We start from the raw sequence: 21399 nt of genomic DNA on the forward strand, positions 1-21399 counted from the left end.
ATGCGAGATTATAGTTGCAGTTCAGTCTCTCATTTGTATCTGTTTTCTGCAGAGCCTCCTGTCCTGATTGTGAAGAATCTGGAGGACCAGATGGTCATGAAGGGTGAGCGGGTGGAGCTTGAGTGTGAAGTCTCGGAGGAAGGAGCCAACGTGAAATGGTTAGATATTTTTCTTTACAGTCACAAATAAACTGTCTTTCAGTTGCTGAATTTTCATGCCGTTTTGTCATAAATCCTAAAAGTAATCATCAAGACATGTAGCATCACTCGAAGCCGCCTGGACATATCAAAATCCAACAAAAAGTCCCCCAAAAACCATTCAATTTACAAAGGGGGTTTCACACATGCTAAATAAGCAATAAGCATTAATATATTAACTAAATGAGCCATGGGTGGATAAAAGAAGCTAATCTAATCATTTAGTCTCTCTTTCAAATTAAAGCATTTTTTTCGTCACTCTTACACACTGTTTGTCGCTCAGACACCGAGCAGATGGCATTTGAGTTTATCGTGTCCACAGACAGATGCCAGACCTGTGAGCACTGTCTCTGTGACAGATTGAAGTATTGCTGCAAGCTGTAAATTATCACCTCCATGAAAAGGTCAGCATTTTAGTATGTTCCATGAGACCTTTATCTGAATGAGAAAGTTGCTGCATATGTGTATGGGCTTTTATTCAAGTCCACAATCACCTTCTTGGAATAGAGGACAAAGATCAATATGTGAAAGAGTAAAATGAATTATGATGAAGCTGAGAAATGTACTTAGACTTAAAGATCACCACAAAAGGAAAGAGGAACCGTCAAAATCTGTGTACTAAACTTTACAAACCTATTTAGTCTACCACTTTTCTCGGATTAAGATTGTGTTTCTGCGCTGTGCTTGGATGTTAGTTTTTGGCCTTTGGCAAAAACTCATGGTAATCTACTGTAAACTCAAAGGTCACTTGCCACTTGTTTTCAGAGCTTTCAACAACATCTCACAATCTTCATCCACTAAATGGAGCTGCCTCAGTTGTCATCACATGACCTAAATGTGAACTTTCGGTCATGTGAAAACAAATGGTCACGTATGGGAGGGAGATCATCACAACGTGAGATGTGGTTGAAAGCTCCAAAAATAGTAAGAGGATCGTTGAGCTTGGATTCAATTTACAACATGATGTTTTTTAACCAGCTCTGAAGACCTGCCCACAAGTTTAATTATGATACTTTTAATCACAATCATGTGTGAATTTCTGTGCAGGGAGAAAGACGGTGTGGAACTGACAAGAGACGAGTCTTTCAAGTATCGCTTCAAGAAAGACGGCTGCAAACACATTCTGATCATTAATGAGGCCACAAAAGAAGACTGCGGCCACTACAAGGTTAAAACAAATGGCGGGGAGTCGATGGCTGAACTCATGGTGCAGGGTGAGTGTCAGTCATGCGGTGTGCTCAATGCTGTGAATACAGTATGAAACCCTTTTGTCAGTGATGAATACTCCAAGTCCACATTCTCATACCCTACCAATAGTCACATGGTCTTGCAACTCTTGGCATGCTGTCTATCCTCGGGATATTTTGGCTTTTGCCATTGCCCACATCATTCTGCCAAGGCTACTGCAGCGATGCCTGCATGCCGGCTAAAGTTAGAAGACTTGGACCATATTTCACCTGACGGGCACAGGTCTGCACAAGCACATTTTCATTCAATCGCTGCTATATCATCGTGTGTAAATAAAAGCAAAATCAAACCTGAAATTTCAATAGTTCGTAACAAAAAAAATATCATTCACTATGTTGACACTGAAAATGCTACACTTTCATGAAACTCAGTCCCAGTTGCAGCAGCCTCAGCTTTCATTTGCTTCAAAAATCCTCAGTATTTTCATGACAGTAAAAAAAAAAATCAAGTCTTTATTTTTTATAAAGAGCAACTTGTGGTTTAAAAGTATGTTTTATTACTAGATGATAGATTTTCCTCTAGTACCAAGTCACAACAGCCTGGTGATGCTGATGAAAGATCTGCACTGACCTCCTCAGAATTTTGTAAGTTCGATTCTTACATAGTAATCCGATTTTGATATTTTTTCTTTCAATAATATTATGTTTTTTTTTAGCTATTTAACACAAGGCATATTTTACAGGTGAAAGTTGCTTAGAAGTCTTATTTAAATCCACAGGTGATCTAAAAATGATGGAAGGTGACGGTTCAAACTCATCAGTACATGGACGTAGGCAAAATATAAACCCCGGCTAGTTTCACCCTCGTTTTGTTACCACCCAGTAACCATTTCATCTTAGTATCATTAGCTCACAGAGCAGAAGTATTCATTAGCAACCAAAACAACGTACACAACAGCCATCACCTTTTCCGTGTTTTTCTTGTAGAAGCTGTAATTTAGTCCTGGCTATATATTGAATATATATACTCTTACTTTTGCATATATATTCATGTGTATGTGTGATGTACATGTGTGTGTCTCCCTGGGGTTGTTGTGTGGAGATTTAAAGCCAGTCTTTGTTCCTGCTCTCAGTCTTGTTGAGTTTGTCTGGCCTGTTAATTGAACACAGAGCCTGCCAGGAATTACCAGCTGCCATTGTGCAGCAGGGATCAACACCCCGGTCCACAGCAGAACTCCCATTATAATGCCATTCCCACCTCATTTGCCCTCCCTGACAGCGAGCTGATGTGAAACTCCTGTAACCTTTACAAGGGGCTTGGTGTGAGTCATCTCGTCCAGATAACAATTTCTTTGGGATAACTTTAATAACTCCCATGTACATTATTTCTTGTGATATAGAGTAATAGCCTGCAGCTCCTGCATCTGGTCTTCATATCCTCCCACTTTATTTTATACCGTAAATCCAATTAACTCTCCCCCTTGTGTGTGTTGCTACGATACAACACACAAAGGCTGCACATAGATAATGAACACCTCACACTTGAACATATTATTACCATATTATCCTCACACACAATAGCTGCATCTAATTTTTTTATCACATTATCCTCACACATCATCATATTAGTGCATCTTTTCGGTTGTCTCATAAAGTAGCACCTTCTCTGAAGTCTGACGGCCGCAACTGTTTCCACAGTCTGCGTTCTGAGCCTGTGTCTTTCTGTCCGTGTAGAGAAAGAACTCGAGGTCTATCAGAGCATCGCGGACCTCACAGTGAAGGCAAAGGATGAGGCGGTTTTCAAGTGTGAGGTGTCAGATGAGAACGTGAGAGGAACCTGGTATAAGAATGGCGTAGAAGTCAAGCCCAATGCCAGAATAAATATCACACATATTGGCAGGTGAGGACACTTTATTGCACACATTAAATGTGTTGCATATATCCCATGACACCATGAGGTACACCTTTTTGAAAACTTTTGACCGTTTTAGGATCCACAAACTCACCATTGATGATGTCAAACCAGAGGATGAGGGGGACTACACTTTTGTGCCAGATGGCCACGCTTTCAACCTTTCTGCCAAACTCAATTTCTTGGGTAATATTTATACTTTTACTTTCACATCACACGATCAACATGAGCTCACAAGCCAAATTTTACTTAAACAATTTCTCACTTTCCTTTTTTTTTCTTGTGCTCCAAGAGGTGAAGATTGATTACGTGCCACGCCAAGGTACCGCAAACTTATTTTCTTGTAGTGCGCAGCTTAAACCAGTCGAAAGGCAAGAGTGCATTTTTAACCATTTCTATCACTTTCTAAGATCCTCCTAAGATCCACCTGGACTGTTTGGGTCGCACTGCTGAGTCAACCATAGTGGTGGTGGCTGGCAACAAACTGCGTCTGGACGTCCCAATCACTGGAGACCCTGCTCCCACAGTGGTCTGGACCAAAGGAGAGAAGGTAAAACAGGCCAATGGGCTTGTGTTATTTATCAGCTTCACACCCGTCGACTGCCATCTGTCCAGAATGCAGTAGGTAAGGTCTGAAATCTGAGAAAGCAATGCCTCGTTCACTCAAAAATATACTTGAAAGCCTTACCACTGCTGAGGTTTATCGTTCAGAAAAATATTGGTGAATTTAAACAATATGTAGCACAGATCAAATATAATACAAGTGGTTTTATCAACTAATTATTTTGAGCTTGAAAATAATTATTCAGTGTAGACACACTGATGTTATAACTAATGCATTCCTCCCTGCTAATACATCTGGCTGAGATAATTAAACATTTTCCCCAGGCCGAATAATTACAATGCTACTAACAGCTCAACTCAAGGATGCCAACTAGCTTACTGATCTTTGAATTGAGGAGAAGGAGAGGTTTCATGCCCTCTCGGTTCTCTTTGGCTTTTACCGCTTTGCTCTGCTTGAATGTAGGCTAGTTCTGTAAAACCTGATGAAGAAGAGAAAGGAGGGCCGGCAACCTCTTGGACCCTGAAGGATGGGGAAGTAAGTGAGCATGTCCTGTCTGAATACATGCCGGTTTGTGGTGTTCTGACTCTGAAATCCAAGTCCGTATGTTGGAGAAAGAACAGGCTGCAGGAGTAACAATGACAAACAGATGAAAAGCAGCTTCTCCGGTGGCTAGCACTGTACATGTGTGTTTTGTCTTTATGTGTCAGTTTTACATTACAAGAACAAGGTAAAAAAAAAACAAAAAAAAAAACAAAAATACAGTATCCAACCATGTCAGTAAGGTAAGAGCATATTCTGGAGTTTTGACGAATTATTTTACATTTTGAGACGTTAAAATCAAACTGGCAGGGGCAGTATTGCCAGCCCACTGTCTGTAGAGAAAAGTTGTTCTCTACAGTGTGAAAGGATCCACCATTTCTTACCATCAGATTCAATAAAATATAATTCTCTAGCTGATAAATGGACTTTGAGTTAAGATTTTTTTTGTTTTCTTTTTTTGTTTGTTTGTTTTACAAACTACTGTAGGTATTTAGTTTTTCCCTTACATGTTTATGCTTTGTCTTGAGGTTATGTAGTGATTTTAGTTACTGTCAACCAGATCGATATACTAGACGCTACTTTACAATGGTCTTGGGCATTCAAAATAAAGTGAGGATGCTTTCAAAACTAATGACAAGAATAGTTTTTATTTATCAATTTATTTATCGATTACAAATTGTTCTTCATACAAAGTGCAGTAAATAGAAAAAACCTAATTCAAATCAGTATTTGTTGTGAACACTATTTGCCTTTAAAGCAGCAACAATTCTCCCCGGTAAACTTGAGCACAGTTTTTCTTGGAACTTGTCAGGTGAGTTGTTGGATAACTTGTCACAGTTCTGTGGACTTAGTCGGTCTCAGTGTCCTCTGTCTCCTCTGTCCCAGACTGACTCCAGGATGTTGAGATCAGGGCTCTGTGGGGGCCAGACCATCTGTTGCAGGACTGGTTCTTTATGACTCTGGCTACTTGTTTGGGCTCATTGTCATAGTGCAGAATGAATTTGGGACTGATCAGGCAGCGCCCTGATGGTACATCATGATGCATAAGAATCATGCACACAACTGCCCTTTTGAGCACTGGTCCTGCATTTGCATGGTGACATCTGGAGTTGTGTGTTCATATCAACATGTGTTGTTGGCTTTGGAAAGCATGATTAGCCCAAATACTTAAAGAAACTTTGTACTGGAAAGTTTTATGTTTATCCTCCCTCCAAAAGTGGCACGACGTTGATATGCCTCTACTACTATGTACTGTACCAGCGTCTTTACCTAAAGTATGTGCAACAGAGCTATCAATCAGTTTAGAGTGAGAGGAGACTTACCGATAGATGCTCTACTCAGGCACAGTCCAGTAGCTCTGCTCTGGTTCTCATTGTCTAGGTCATCTCAGAGGGAGACAGTAGGGTCCATGTTGAAACCACCAATGGGCACTGTATCTTCACCATCGAGGGGGCTGAGAGGCAGGACGAGGGAATCTACTCTGTTGTGGTTCGGAACCCTGCTGGGGAGGACACTGCAGATATCAATGTGAAAGTTGTCGGTAAGACAGAGCTCCCGCAGTAACTTTAATGAGACCAGCCGGTTTTCATAACTCTTAATACTGCCAATTACTGCACACATACAAAGCAGCAATCAAAGTCGTAAACTCCCTTCATATAGTAATGAAGCTACAAATATTTGATGTCAAATGGATTTTATTTCTTTTAAAAAAAAAGGATTGTAAATCTCTGGCTGTAAGTGTAAATATACTGTTTGTTTATTTGCTTTTAATCACATGAGCCATGTTTCCCTCCCAGATGTTCCAGATCCTCCCCAGGCTCCCAGAATCCTCAGTGTGGGAGAGGACTCCTGTGTCGTCCAGTGGGATCCCCCTCTGTTTGACGGCGGGCAGCCAATCATTGGTAAAAACATATTTAAATGCTTCTTTTCTTCATTTCTTGGGCATCCTCCTTTATTGTTCTGACTAGCTGTGACGACATAATTTGCTTCCATTTTAATTTCTCAGGCTATGTGCTGGAGAGAAAGAAGACGAAGAGCTACAGGTGGATGAGGCTGAACTTTGACCCTAACCCTGACACCACCTATGAAGCCAAGCGGATGATTGAGGGAGTGCAATATGAAATGCGAGTCTATGCTGTCAACAGCATTGGCATGTCTCGTCACAGTCTGGCCTCACAGCCATTTGTGCCAGTTGGTGAGTCTTTACCAACAGGTTTTTATCGGCTCCTATCCCACGTGCGTTCATTTAATCATTTTCACACATTTGCTCCACTGCATATTCAATGAAAGGAGTTGTTTACTTTTGAAACTGCTGTAGATAGAGATTATGCATCAATTATTAGATTAAACGAAAAAAACTGATTCATTTTTTTTACACTTGATTGATGGCTAGTCTGGATGAGCTATGGTAGACGGTGACGAAGTTGACAGGTCTGACTTTTGATGGCTCGGGGCATGTGTCATGCCTGGTTGTTTTCTCTGAGGTCATGGGGCCCGGTTGACTTGTGGTTATGACACGATGGGGTCATGTTTGCTGTATGTTTGTTTTGAATCCAAGAAGTATATGGATTGTCAATGTGTCACCAAAATGTAGGTTGCATATACAACACATGATGCACAGGTCATTGCTGAGTATCGTCAGTCATGAGAGTTATGCGTGTGTGGGGGCAGATAAAGGAGTGGGTGCCGTGCAATGCCGACCGCTGTGTGTCAGATAATGAAGAAAAAAGAAACCAAAGTCATACGGTCGGGCTCAGGTAGAGCAGGGTTGGTCATTCGATCCCCGGCTCCTCCACTCTGCATGTCGCATTGTCCCTAAGCAAGACACTGAACCGCTATTGGTCCTGATGGTTAAGTGCCTTGTATGATAGCTGCACCACCATCAGTATGTGAGCGTGCGCGGGTGAATGATAGACACTTTAGGCACTGTAAAAGCACTATATAAATACAGTGCATGCAGTCCAAACAACCTGTCCTCTCTACCACAGAATTCATAGCATTGCATCCATGTCAAGCCCTGAGCAATATAACATCACCCATATCACATGAACACTTATAAATTATTTGTCTGAAAGGAGAGTCAATTTTAAATGAAATTAAGATGGCATAGAGTTTGTTTATTGTTTCTTATTTAGTCATAAATATTCAATGTTATAGAGACATACTTAAGATAGGAAGCCAGGTTTTCAAGGGCTTAAAGTCCTTTTCAACGAGGACTTTTTTGTTTCCTCTATATACAGTATATTATGGAAATGTGCCCCACAGCAGGCACCAGTAAATATACAAAAACACCTGGACATTCTGGCATTTGGCAGACGGGGCTGAACATAACAACACAAGGAGAAAAAAAGTGAATTGAATTGCCATTTCGCTTCATTTTAAATGAATTGCGAATTAATCGGGGATTAGTGTGCTGTAATCTAGAGGTCTGGAACCAGGCTTATATTAAGATATACTCTCTATAACAGTATCCTACAAGGCAGCGGCTCTGGATTGTCTCTTTGTCTATCACCAGTTTTTAGCAACAATTTCATAGTCCATTTGTTGATTTAAGAGGGAACATCATTGTATCCAGATGGCCAATCACTTGTAAGACAGCTGATTAGGAAACTATCCATGGTATCCCTCTCTATAAATAATGGCCTGGAAGTGCCTGGCTTTGCTGGAACCAGCTGCTTAACACAGAGGGGTTCATGCTACTGTGGAGGCTGCTGCAGAAAAAGCTTTGATGTGACTACAGCGAAGACTATAGGAAGAGAACAAGAGAGTGAGAGAGAGAATGAGAGCATAGGTTAGAGGAAGGCATTTGTCAGAAGAGGCAGACAACCACCAGCTTCAATCGGCAGCAGGACTGCTTTATACTAGGAAAGAATGACAAAGCCTAAGCTCCCAAAGACAGCTGAGAAGAAACCTGTGGAACCAGCAGAAGAATTATCAGCTGATGCTCCAGTGGACGCACCAGCAGTGGTGGAAGCTGGCAAGCCCGAGGCAGAGGCACCTCCACCTCCTGGGGTAGAACAGGAACCACAAGCCAGCAGTGAACCACCAGCAGCTGCCCAAGCAGAGGCAGCCCCCGGTGTGGAAGAGCAAGCTCCAGCTGAGAATGAGAGACCACCAGCAGAGGGTGTCCCCCTGACAGAAAGTGGTCCCCCTGCAGAGGAAGGGACTGCACCTCCGGCAGAGGAGACCCCTGCGGAGACTTTTGCTGCTACTGAACCTGAGCCAGAGCCGCAACCTCTTGGCAGTAGGCATTATTCATTTTGAGATGTTGGATTATCATGTAGGTTTTAGAAATACAAATGAAACTTAATTTTGTTTATGTGTGTAAGACATTAATGGGAAAATTGGCAGCATACTCCCGCCGCTCATTTTTCAGTGGTGTTCATGTTTGGAAGTGTTAAGCATTGTTTGGTAATCATGCGGTTTATGTTGCAAGTGTCCCATCATGATGATGGCAAAATTTTTCCGAAAAAAAAAACATTCTGTATTTTGCTTTTAAAACACATCTGAATGAGATTTTGCCCTATATTCTGCACCTTTAGTCCAGACTACCCTGAGCTACTTTTAAAACTGTCCCTGCCTTTCTACACACATGGAAACCCTTGACCTCTGACAGGTTCTCCCATAATTTGCCTGCACTGTATACTTAGCCTGTGTCCTGTGACGTGAAGTCCTGGCCTTAGTGACGTCAAGGCCACAAATTCAGTACCTTTCAGTCTGTCCTCGTGCTGTCGAGAACTTGTTGCAATAATATAAAAATTGTGGTTAATATATACTTGACTAAGTATTACCTCAATAATGTGAGGATTTGGAGGATCAGGGACCAGACCTCTGCTTTACTGTACTTAGAGCAAAAGTGGGATCAGATAAGATGGCCTGTGGTGGGTCAGTCTGCAGCTTAGCTTTTGTTTTTTGCCCCAAATGACCTTAGGCATTTGAATCTAATACTGGAATATACTGGAATCTCTTCCAGATAAATTTTTGATTAAATCACTTTACGTTTCAATAGCTTCTCATGATATTTATCAGTCAGTGAGGGGGTCATCCAGGAATGGTTTTAAAATTCCCACTTTGAAACAATGCCTGGCTCTGTGACACATATGGAAAGACTCAAAGACCCTTAATGCTGCCTCACTTTGAGTTTATCCCTAAACATAGGTTTGCCAGAGATCAAGCTTTGATTGCTTGTCATTTCATCGACATGCTGGATACAGTTTATCACAAATCGCTGTACATGCTTCTTTGGTAGGAAAACCTTTCCCCACCTTTGACTTGCTTAAAGCCGCGCTGCACCCATTGCTCAATTATTAAAACACACATGTATGCGTCTACATGCTGATGCAGGTCACTGCTCCATATGTGCTTGAACTTTTGACTCAGTAATATTATAAATAAAAGGATTGTCGGTAATTTATGACCATTAATTATCTCTGTCAGCAGTCAGTAGCAACACCACATAGGAAGCTTCCCAACGCTTAACACTATAATAACAATAATGGCCTTCTGAGTCTAGGTTGCTAAAATTTGTTGTGACATTGGTTGTTTGCTTTTAGCACTTGTGTTGTAAAAGCAATGCATGGGAAGTAGCTGATGATCCAAAGTCCTTTAATGGGAACTTAAATCATGTCATTTCATCCCTGAGGAACTCAAAGTACGGCAGGCACTCAGACTTCAGCCCAGCAGGTCAGTCAGACAGCTCATCTTTCCCTGGATGGAAAAAGATACTGCACAGAGGCTTACAAGCTAATAGACTGTTTTGATAACTGATAACACAACCACAAATATTTAATAAAGAAATGAATGTTGCCTTTGCTGCTATTTGGATTAGGCTATCACGATCAAGCGGCCTGTTTTTAAATAACATACATATTAATTTAACACCAGTGTGTTTCACTGCACACCAGTAGCAGTTAATGCCATTTCCCCAACCGAAAATGATTTCCATACACAAGATTACCAAATATGATGAACAATTACATTTACAGTACTTCACGACTGTACTTACGATTATGGTACATTTAAGATTGTGTGGACACCAGGACCCTTTAGCCATGTACTTTCTCAACTGGGTTTCTCCTGATCCCTCGCATTGCATTTCAACTGACTGCCCCTCAGTACTTTGCACCAAGGATGAAGTTAAACTTTTTCTTTTGGATCTTTAGAAACATATTTTGGATTTTTTTTGTCTGTTTTATCTCCATTTCTATTTCTATCTGCTGTACTCAGGCTCCTTGAGATTAAGATCTCTTGCAAGAGATAAATAAAGATTCTAATAATAATATTACTTAGAAAATTACAAGCATTATGAGAGCAACATTGCTTCCAGAGCACAGGGACAGTGTACTTTAATAGTTTTCATGATTGCAAAACATTATACCAGCTACATATGGAGCTTTAGATGCTGCTTGTGAGACATTTATAGATTAAACTACACAGTATGTGCTCTGATGCTTAACTTAGACAACATGAACCCATGTTTGTGAAATTACCTGAGAAATACTGAATTACATCTTAACCTTCACTGTAATTTGACATCTCTGATATGTTACTCTAGTGTAGTTTCAACAAGAACACATCCTCGTAAATCTAAGAAAGATTTTTCATGTCAGTATCTAATTTTATCCAGGGTGTCCTGGATGTCACACGACAGAAGAAACTCATTCTTTAAATACAGTAACTGCTTTGGTAATGCCACTGAGAGCATTGTGGATTCAGATGACATGTCAGTGAAGCTACAAGAGACTTTAAAAACCTTGTGTTGTCTTTTCACATTACTCACTCAGTTGGCCCATTGTATTGTACAAAGTCACCCCACCCTCTGCTTTTGATGGTGATTCATGAATTTGCTGTATGTAAGAAATAAAACCTTCAAGTGAATATTAGACAATGCTGTTGCTATGGACCCGTGGATAACTAAAGTAAAGTTGTAATGGATGATAATAATAGAAATGAAACCCTGCTCGCTCTTACAAAGCTTTGGGAGGGTTTTTGTTACTTTACATAATTTGTAAATTCATGATCGAGTTCGTCCACTTGATCGGTAATCCATTCTGAAATTATTGCATTAATGCTCAAAGCTGACTAACACAGCCCATTTATTTGCCCTCTGCCTCGCTCTCAGCCCCTACAAGCGAGCCCATCGGACTGTGTGTCGACGACATCAGTGACACTTCCATCTCGCTGAAGTGGCGGTTGCCTGAGAGGATCGGCGCGGCTGAGCTCGAGGGTTATGGGGTTGAGTACTGCAAGGAGGGCAGTAAGTGCTGGAGCCCACTCCTACATGCTTTTGATAAGGAAGTTGTGTTTTTTTTAAAGCATATATCATCAAACTTTATGTACAACAATCAGTTAATCACAGTGAAGCACAGCAACTGATATCTCCAAATTACCAAAAACTGTTGTCAGATGGGAAAAGGGTCAGAAAATCTTGGACAGGTTGCACCCCGGTAGATTAATGGTTGACTGGTTAAGATGTGAACCATAATGTCACAGCATCCCCAGTTGTTGCATATCTCTTACTCCTTTCTCTCTCACTTTGTCTCCTGTCTGCCATTTATTCTATCAGCAAACCAATAAAGCACTTTGTTTCAGTTACCAGTGCCTTTACCATTCAAGATAAATATCTAATCAAAGTGATAAGACATTAGAGGCTCAGATGAACTGCTATCTGTATCTTTAACTTTGGCTCCATAGTAACATTTGCAGTCAAGTGAATCATGTGCTTTCTGGCCACAGCTGATGAATGGATACCAGCCATTCAGGGTCTGTCTGAGAGGACATCACTGACTATCAGAGACCTCACCACCGGGGATAAGCTGCAGTTCCGTGTGCGAGCCTACAACATGGCGGGACCCAGTGCTCCCGCCACTCTGGCTCAGCCCGTCACCATCAGAGAGATAATGCGTGAGTATATATGAATTTATTCTTTTTGACAACTGATTGGTTCTAGTTTTTATTTCAGGGCTGCATTCAACATTACAGCTGTTAGATTTCTATCTAACTATTACGTTCATTTGTACAGTGATGTGAAATACTGAATATAACACATTTAACACATTTATTTATATTAGACATGGTAACCATATAGCCAAACCTTTCTTCTCACTCTTTCCTCCATGTTTGTTTATTTGGATCTATTTTAGCTCAAGGCTAATCTCCCAACAGTTTACCCTCATGCCTCTTACTCTGTGATTTGTGTTTTTCCATTGCACAGAACGCCCAAAAATTTGGCTCCCCAGAAATCTCCGCCAGACTCTCATCAAGAAAGTTGGAGACACTGTAAACCTTTTGATTCCATTCCAGGTGCAGTATACATTACACTATACCTGTCAAGCGCCTTTTTTAAAATCATCATCTAAACACAAAGATGCTTTACTGATTGGTTGAGTTACTATTCACTTATGAAGAATTAAAATTATCCAGTAACTTGGGTTAGTCTTGAAGATGCAGAAAAAAAAGGATAAAATCAAGATTTTAAATTTGTTTCATAGCAAAAGTGGTTTCTTTCTTCCATCATTTGGTACACAATTAATTCTAAATTGTGTACATAAATATATTAACTGAAATTATGTGTTTGCATGTATAATGTTTTGATGGATGTCTTTCTTTCGGCTTTGTGTAGGTCTTGTTGTATTTTTGATGTTTGACTGAAAAATCATTAAAAGAGGACAGTGAGATTGTCTTTGTAAAGTTATAGTATATGAGAGTGACAGCAAGATGGTCTAACAGCGACATACTGTATAGCATGCGATTGATTACACACATGATTTGGATAAAATTTTCCATTTCTTTTCTTCTTCACGGTAAATATAATTTTATATTGCTTGAAAAAAAGGCTGACAAGTTTCTACATTTTTATGGTATATATTGTAGGGCCCAGGGATCCAGAGCCTCTGTATAAAGTGACTGATAGTATTTCTTGTTTTAAAGTCATAGAGCTCCGTTAAATACACACAAAAACCACAGAGATACAAAAAAAAGCCAGAAAGAGACATAAACAACATTAAAAAAGAAGCAAAATGACAAAAAACCCTACAAAACGACTAAAAACGATACTCTTTCAGTTTGAGGGTCCTATATAGCCTGTATAGGATAAAGTGTTGGGCCGGGGGAAGTCTTGACCTGTTGGTGGCACTATGTGGAAGGTCAGGAGATCACCATGGTCATTAGGATTCATCGTTTGAGGACCATGAATGTTACCAAATCCATCTAATAGTTGTTGAGATTTTTCACTCTGGGCAAAAGTGGCTCGCGCTGACCAAGATACGATAGCCACATTAGGCAATGTTTCCTTAAAAACTAATCATGTATTCCAGAGAGAAACTATTACTAAATTGTTAAAAGGTTGATTTTGTTAATGTGTAATTTGTAAACTGACACATAGCATTTTGAAGTGGAACCCTTCCTTTGTCTTTTCTGGTCATGCAGGGTAAGCCTAGGCCAAAGGTTACATGGAGCAAAGATGGGGAGCTTCTAAACCCAACATTCGCTAATGTGAGGAACAGCGATGTAGATACAATCCTCTTCATCCGCAAGACAGAAAGAAAACATTCAGGGAAGTATGATCTCCAGGTGCAGATTGAGAACGTGGAAGACACAGCAAGTGTCAATCTGCAGATTGTTGGTAAGGACTGAACACATGGAGAGCTGGCTGTGGGTATTAACAGGAATAAATACAATCTCTGTAGTCAACTGTAACAGCATTCATGCTAGTGACCTCCTACCATACAGTAGTTCTGCTGTTGGACAGTTAATCAGTATTCACATTTCTCCTCCGTAGATCTCCCAGGGCCTCCTGAGGCTCTGAATATCATCGATGTCTGGGGCTTCAATGTGGCACTCGAGTGGAAGCCACCTAAGGACAACGGTAACTGTGAAATCACTGGTTACACCATTCAGAAAGCTGATAAGAAGACCATGGTGAGACTCTACACCCTTGGGTCCAAGCAACAAAGCTTACATATGTTTTTATTTTACGTTGAAATTAAGCAGAAAAAAGCTTCTGGTGTTGATGGTATGCGATTCTTATTGACATTAAATCATTTTAGAGTAATCAGCCAGAAGAAACCCTCTGAGAATTTACATGAACATAACATTAGAAAATTTTGGACCCAATCTGAAAGGGTTAGAATATCTGCCTGAACCCCATGTAGATCATTTTCAAAAAACAGAGACCAAATCCAAATGGGACCAGAAGACAGTCAGACTGATCCAAACAATGGCTCCCAACCCGATTAAACTGAAAGTAATTTGAACGTGGACTAAAGCCGGTCTCAAGTCAGGTCTGGGTTACAAGTAACTGAAAATATGACATCCATAGGTCTTCTCAGAGGAGGGCAATAGTTACCATGTCATTACAGCTCATAGTTTCTTGTTACCTGAAATGGACCCATTGTACCTCTGATAAACACCAACTGCTGTGAAGCCACATTTGCAAACCTCCCCTTTCTGTTTACACAAATGAGTGTGTCTGTACTTGTGGGAGGGTGAATGCTGCACGGACACAGGGGGATATTTCCGCCTCCCTTGTGACACATATACTGTAATCAGCCAATGCTGAGCACACAGTCTCCTTTGTGGCCAGGACTGATGCATCATGGGCCCGCTGGCAAGAGCTCCAGCTTCCACCCTCCTCCGCCTCGAGCTACCAGGAACAATGTCGCCCAGGAATGTCCTAATCTTATCCTCGTAGCCTTGACCTGGTCTGAATTGTCTGTACAGTGACGCAGGGCCATTGTTGTCCTACCCAGCTCGGCTGATGGTTCATGTTTCACTGTAGTCATTATTAGATCAAATTAATTTCACTTGCATCTCTTTATAGCAAGCTTGGGGACATTGATTATCATGTTACAAATAACAATGTACTCTGTACCTGTTAGATGTCAGAGATAAAAGTGCCGAGGGCACATGTACTTCAAATCCACCCGTATCCTATTTCGTTCTTGTACATAAATAAATTTAAACTACACGACTCCTTTAGTTTAAAGTAGATTATGAAGGTATTTTGAAATCAAATCTACAGGTCATTATTGTAGCGTGTCATTTGTCATATTTTAATTAGCAAATAAAATTTGTCTGAGTGAACAACCAAAAAATAATTCAATTTAGACTGTGTCAATTTATGTGGGCCTCAATGGTTGTACGAGTTAAACTGGCTAAAAACATTCAAAATAAGGAAATCCGATGTGATTAACTCTACCCTGCCTTTACATTAATTCAGATTTATTTTTTATATTATGTTTTATATTGTTTTTAACATTAAAAGATGAGTTCCATGATTACATTTCCCCACGCAGCTCACCATCAACCTACCCCATTTACATTTCTCATTGTACTAAATACTGATTGCAGCACTATCCACGCAAGTTTCACAGTTTTCAAATTGCAGTTACATCGTCATGTGTAGGTTTGAATGAAGGTAATTCAGCCCGCCAACTAGATACAGACAGTGCTGTCAAGTGTAATTGTACACATATGTACTTAAGTACACATTGAAAAGGGCCCAGTATAAATGCACATATAAAGCACATAGTGTAGAACATATACTATACTGTATATTGAACTGGAAAAACTGAATCTGAAACCTTTTTTGTGATTCATATGAAGGAGTGGTTTACAGTCTACGATCAGTACAGGCGAACCCACTGCGTGGCGTCTGACCTCATCATGGGAAATGAGTATGTCTTCAGAGTCTTTGCCATGAACCTGGTGGGCCTCAGCCCAGAGGCCTGCAACACAAAAGACAGCGCTTACATCCAGAAAACAGGTGGGCACATGCATAATTAGCACAGAGCAGTTATGGATCTGATTTTATGTCCGGTGGGTATAGATATTGTATGAGAAATCTGATTTAGTCATCATAAAAGCTGTCTGTCTCCTCAGGTATCGCATACAAGCCACCCAGCTATAAGGAACACGACTTCTCAGAGGCTCCCAAGTTCACACATCCTTTAGTGAACCGTTCTATCATAGCAGGATACAGCGCAACCCTCAGTTGCTCAGTCAGAGGCATACCAAAGGTCAGTAGGGTCATTACATGAAAATGGGTAAAGGATATCTGCGATAAGATTCAGTTATACATTAGATTACACTCAGGAAAAAAGATCTCAGACGTGAATGGAGTTTTGCTAATAGCTGCCATCGTATATTTTATTGTTACGAAAAAAAAAAAATTTAAAAGGAAAAAATAAATAAAAAGGACAACAAACAATTTCTGGTTCGGGGAACGTTCCATGAACTCCTTGTTCATGGAACTTACATACTCCTGCCTCCCTTTTCATGCAGACATTTTTTTGGGACTAGTAGCAAGTAATGAACACCCTATCCTCAGTGAAACAGTAACCACCAGATAAAACCAGTGATTATGATTGTATGATTGTGGCCTAATTGTACAATTGTAAGAGTATGGCAGATTGTGAAAAATATCACCTGATATAGTGTAATATTTTGTCCTACCTCATTAGCCCAAAGTGACCTGGTACAAAAACAAGATTGATATCACAAATGAGGCCAAGTACCGAATGCTCAGTAAGCAAGGTGTCCTGACACTGGAGATCCGTAAGCCCTGTCCTTTCGATGGTGGACTGTATACATGCAAAGCAGTCAATGACAGTGGAGAGGACACAGTGGAGTGCAAACTGGAGGTTCGCCGTAAGTATCCTGCCAGGTGGTACAGGGACAGAAATGTATGTGTCCTCTTTTTGGAGACCCACTTAGACACCCCTTTCCTCCCTATTTTTCCCCTCCTTTTCATCCTTGAAAAATAACACGTATCTTGAAAAGTCCACATGAAATGAAAGTCTGAAAAACAAATTTTAGTACGAATGTGAGAATATATATATATAAAAATGTTCAACAGGTTAAATTATATATATATGTATATATATATAATCATGATCCATCTACTCTAAATGAGTGTCTCCCTCCCTCTATTAATTCTAACCCTTTACTGACAATGGTTTGTCTTGTTATGCTTCAAACCAATCGGTGATGCTGAGGTAAGACCCTACCCCACCCTACACTGTGATCAATCAATTATTTTTATTTTATCAGCTTGGCTTAAAGGGTTGAGTTTTTAAGGGAGCTATAATCAATATTTTTATATTAACGCTGGATGACACTACTTGTTTATTATAGGTGTCACTCTGAACATGAACCACAGACAATTGTCACTCGACTGCAGTTCCACTCAGCTCTGCAGACTCTCATTTTGTCTTCTAGCTCATTGTTTTGTTTTTTCTGCCTGTAACTTTACTGTTTTGGTTGACTTCCAACACTCTCATAGTATCGTTTTCAGCAAAAAGGCTCACTGTACACTACCTGCTCAGCACCAAACGACAGACAGACACAGTTTAGCGACTAGCTAGTGAACACAGAGAAGCATTTCGCAGCTAAAGAGCCAGATATGTCCCTCAGGAGTTGGTGGCGACCATAACTGGAGCTAAAATAAGAGTTATTATTCCATGTCTTCTGGGTGTGTTAACAGGCACCTGTTTAATAACATGTTAGCCATATCAACTTAAAAATGATTTGTTGATATTGTGATCAAAACTTGTTTCCGCTGCCTCCAATTGGATGAAAACATCTTTCATATTTGGTAAATAGTTTGTATTTGGTTTTGAACATTATGCTACCAATTTAACTTTGTGCAAATAATTTTTTATTGCCTCTGTCCCTTGACTTATGTTCCTGCCTTGCAGCTCAAATTGTTAGAGAAGAAAAGAAAGATGAAAAGAAGCAAGAGGTTCGGGCTGCTGACTGAGGAAAAGATCGATTTGTCTCCAGCGATTCCTGCATGTTGACTGTTTTATGTAATGAAAAACCCTTCACCTGCATCACAAACTGTGTTTACCCACATCTTTTTTGTTTTCACACCACTTCCTTGTCTGCAATCATCTCACATCAAGTCATCCTAACTGTTATGTTAGTATCATATGTACCACTCAGTTACTGACTGGGGGCTCATGTTTAAATTTACTGTTCGTTAATAGGGAATTATTAGTATTTATAAAATGGTTTGTCACTCTATTCCTCATTGATTTCAAAAACTAGACGTAAATGGATAATGGTGTGTAGTAAATATGGATAATAGATAATTGCAGTATTTATGAAACTAACTTATGATGTGTCATCCATGGATTATAGCATCATCAGTTTGATTGGTTTGTGTGCATAAAAATTGCTTAAAGAATACAAAGTACAGAGTGATTTCATTCAGTCATAAATGCAATAGTGACATTTTGTTAGATTGTAGTGGTGGACTGCAGCTCCTGAAACTCCCATCATGATCACTGCAGCAGCCGTGGTATATAGAAAATGCAAAAAGCATGCCACTGATACTCAAAAGTCCAGTGGAATTTTGTAAGAGTTGTCGAGGGCTTAGTTTTATTGTAACAAAGCCTCACTAAAGCCAGAGGTGTGAGGCATGTGCCTAATTTGCACGCCACAGAGGGATGTGTGTGAAGGGCTGGAATAGCTGGGATGTCCTTTTACCATGGAGGGCATGTGTAAGTGAAGTGGAACACATGGCGGTGTTCATCGAAAGGGGGCTGCTGTAACATCACTCAACAGTTACTCCTTTGATGCCTTGAATGTAAATATTTCCTGTGCCCTTCCTTTCAGCATACAGCTGCAAGAGATCCAGTGAGCCTTGTACTTGTCACAGTGTCACTATTAACATACATGATGAATGTCTCCGTGCCTCCATTTTTGCCAGGTGTTTTGACACGGCACTTCACCAAAAGTCCACAAATTACAAATGAAAGAACATATCGAATTTCATGTCTGTTTCTTTATACAGTCCCAGAGGTTATTTTTCACTCATCACCAAGTTACAGCTCATTTACATGAGTGGAGGCAGCCAGCAGTAGTGGACAACATGGCAGGAACCCAACTCCATTGAATGGGACTAAATTGTCTCATACATGTAAACAGGCTTGGAAGGTCTACATTAGAAACAGACCATAGTGTTTGCACGTGCAACTTCAATGAAAATAGTTTGAGGAGGAGTGTAAGTCTACAACCATGCTAGCAGCTCTGTGAGGCTGTACACAGCGGTTCTTTGAGCTAAATGCTAACATTAGCAGTGGTGGAAGAAGTAGTCAGATTTTTTCGTTGAGTAAAATTAACAATGCCACAGTGTACACATACTCTGTTAAAGCCATGCAAGCAAAATGTTACTTTAGTAAAAGTATTAGTATCAACATTTAGTTTACAAAGTACTCATTATGCAGAATGGCCTATTTCAAAATAATATGGATTATAATTATTAATGCATTAATCCTAGAAATAAGTGGGTAATGATTTAGTTACAGAATATCATTTGTATTAATAATCTGAATAATTAATAACTGAAGCAATCAAATATATAGTAGTAAAAAGTGGAATATTGCCCTCTGAAATGTCGTGTAGACTAGAATAACATGGAAATACTCAAGTACAAGAACCTCAGTACCGTACTTAACTAAATGTACTTAGTTACTTTCCACCACTGAACGTCATCATGCTAACATGCTGATGCTTAGCAGGTATAATGGTTATCACATTCTCCATCTTAGCCTGTGTGCATGGTGACGTTTACAAATTAGCACAAAACACAAAGTGAAGCTAAGGCTGCTGGGAATGTCATTAGTTTCGTTGGTATTTTGTCATAAATCGTGTATTGCTTGAAGTGAAATTTTGACCTGATGATGGCGCTAGATGAAAAGTTAAGGGATGACAAAAGTAAACACAAATTATCCCGAGGGGAACATGAATGTGTGGAACAGCTTTCATGGCACCCTATCCAACAGTTTATGAGATGTTTCAGACAGAACCATAAATGTCAACCTCATGGAGGTGCTGGAGGTAAAGTCAGAGGAAGTCATGAGGATACATCATGTGGGGACCATGAATGTCTGTCAACAATTTCATGTCAATCTATTCAATTGTTGTAAAGATATTTAGACTAAGTTGACGGACCAACCTTGCTATCCGTAGGCTTTTTGGGGACATATTTCTGAGCAGAAATTTGACACACTGTTATCTTTAATGCCAACCCAAGTTTAGATCATTTCTGTTAAGTGGATGCATTACTTGATGGCATCAGTTTAGAGTATGTATCACGTTAAACTTAATTCATCACCACAGTAAATTCTTGTTCGACTGGACACGTGGAGACACTTCCTGTGTGGTGGAAACATGAGAACATAGGGCCTGATTTGAAAGTTAACAAATTACCTGCCTTCCCATGAGGCCAATGTGCAGGCTGATATTCAATTAGGAACTCTGCCAGGAGAAACAGATATAGGATTATAGTTAATATTTAAATTTTCAAGGGATCTGAGCTTTCTATGACAAACTGCAGTGAACAGAATTTTGTAATTATATTATAGTATATTAACAAGGTTAAGAGTACAGTAGTTTTAGATATAAAATATATATGATAACATATACGATGAAGACAAAGGTCACCGCAGTGTTTTAATCTTAACAGGGTAAACAAAAATGGTTGTGTTCTTCCAATTTTATTCATATGCAATTTCTAGAATAATTATTTGACTTGAACAGCATAAAAAACAACTTGGGGAGATCTCACATGAAAAACTACAAATAAGATTTAATTTGAATTGAAATTAAGTGAGACATTTTCCATAATCTGTATTATCCTGCACGTTTGTATCTATAAAAGATAAAACAAAAAATTTCATAGTTTATAGTTTGATTTAAAAAAAAAAAAAGAAAAATCACAGTATACAGTACATAGACTCCTCCCACAATTTGCACTTAACTAAAATGATGATGTACAACCACATGTTTCAACATAAAGCCAAGAATGCAAACAAAGAGTAACAACAAATGAAAACACACTATTCTTTTACAAAGCACTGCTGGTAGCCACTACAGTTGAGGAGGTAGCTTCCTTGGTTAGCATCCCATTCTTGATTACTTGTTTTTTTTTTTTTCAAATAATTTACATAGATACACAAAAACCAATAACCAGTCTACTAAAAGATTTGTACA

At 39.7% G+C, this 21399-nt stretch overlaps 1 protein-coding gene across 5 annotated transcripts in view; it reads left to right on the forward strand.

The window, feature by feature from the left end:
- The window catches only part of mybpc3 (myosin binding protein C3), a 34523-nt gene extending 15934 nt beyond the window's left edge, over positions 1-18589 (forward strand). For 3 of the 5 annotated variants that reach the window (XM_040119923.1, XM_040120012.1, XM_040120179.1), the window contains 19 exons: positions 53-158; positions 1245-1411; positions 3119-3284; positions 3376-3482; positions 3589-3618; positions 3707-3846; positions 4324-4395; positions 5782-5941; positions 6198-6302; positions 6407-6595; positions 11522-11656; positions 12136-12303; positions 12614-12702; positions 13828-14023; positions 14180-14319; positions 16006-16165; positions 16282-16418; positions 16863-17049; positions 18099-18589. In XM_040119923.1, the coding sequence (XP_039975857.1) occupies positions 53-158; positions 1245-1411; positions 3119-3284; positions 3376-3482; positions 3589-3618; positions 3707-3846; positions 4324-4395; positions 5782-5941; positions 6198-6302; positions 6407-6595; positions 11522-11656; positions 12136-12303; positions 12614-12702; positions 13828-14023; positions 14180-14319; positions 16006-16165; positions 16282-16418; positions 16863-17049; positions 18099-18160 (2516 nt within the window). In that variant the 3' untranslated portion in view covers positions 18161-18589. The remainder of the gene's footprint in view (positions 1-52; positions 159-1244; positions 1412-3118; positions 3285-3375; positions 3483-3588; positions 3619-3706; positions 3847-4323; positions 4396-5781; positions 5942-6197; positions 6303-6406; positions 6596-11521; positions 11657-12135; positions 12304-12613; positions 12703-13827; positions 14024-14179; positions 14320-16005; positions 16166-16281; positions 16419-16862; positions 17050-18098) is intronic. The other 2 variants (XM_040120096.1, XM_040120262.1) reach the window with 1 other exon arrangement.
- The last annotated feature ends 2810 nt before the right edge of the window (positions 18590-21399 follow it).

This window comes from Xiphias gladius, chromosome 1 (genome assembly GCF_016859285.1).
Source record: "Xiphias gladius isolate SHS-SW01 ecotype Sanya breed wild chromosome 1, ASM1685928v1, whole genome shotgun sequence".
Taxonomy (NCBI): Eukaryota; Metazoa; Chordata; class Actinopteri; order Istiophoriformes; family Xiphiidae; genus Xiphias; species Xiphias gladius.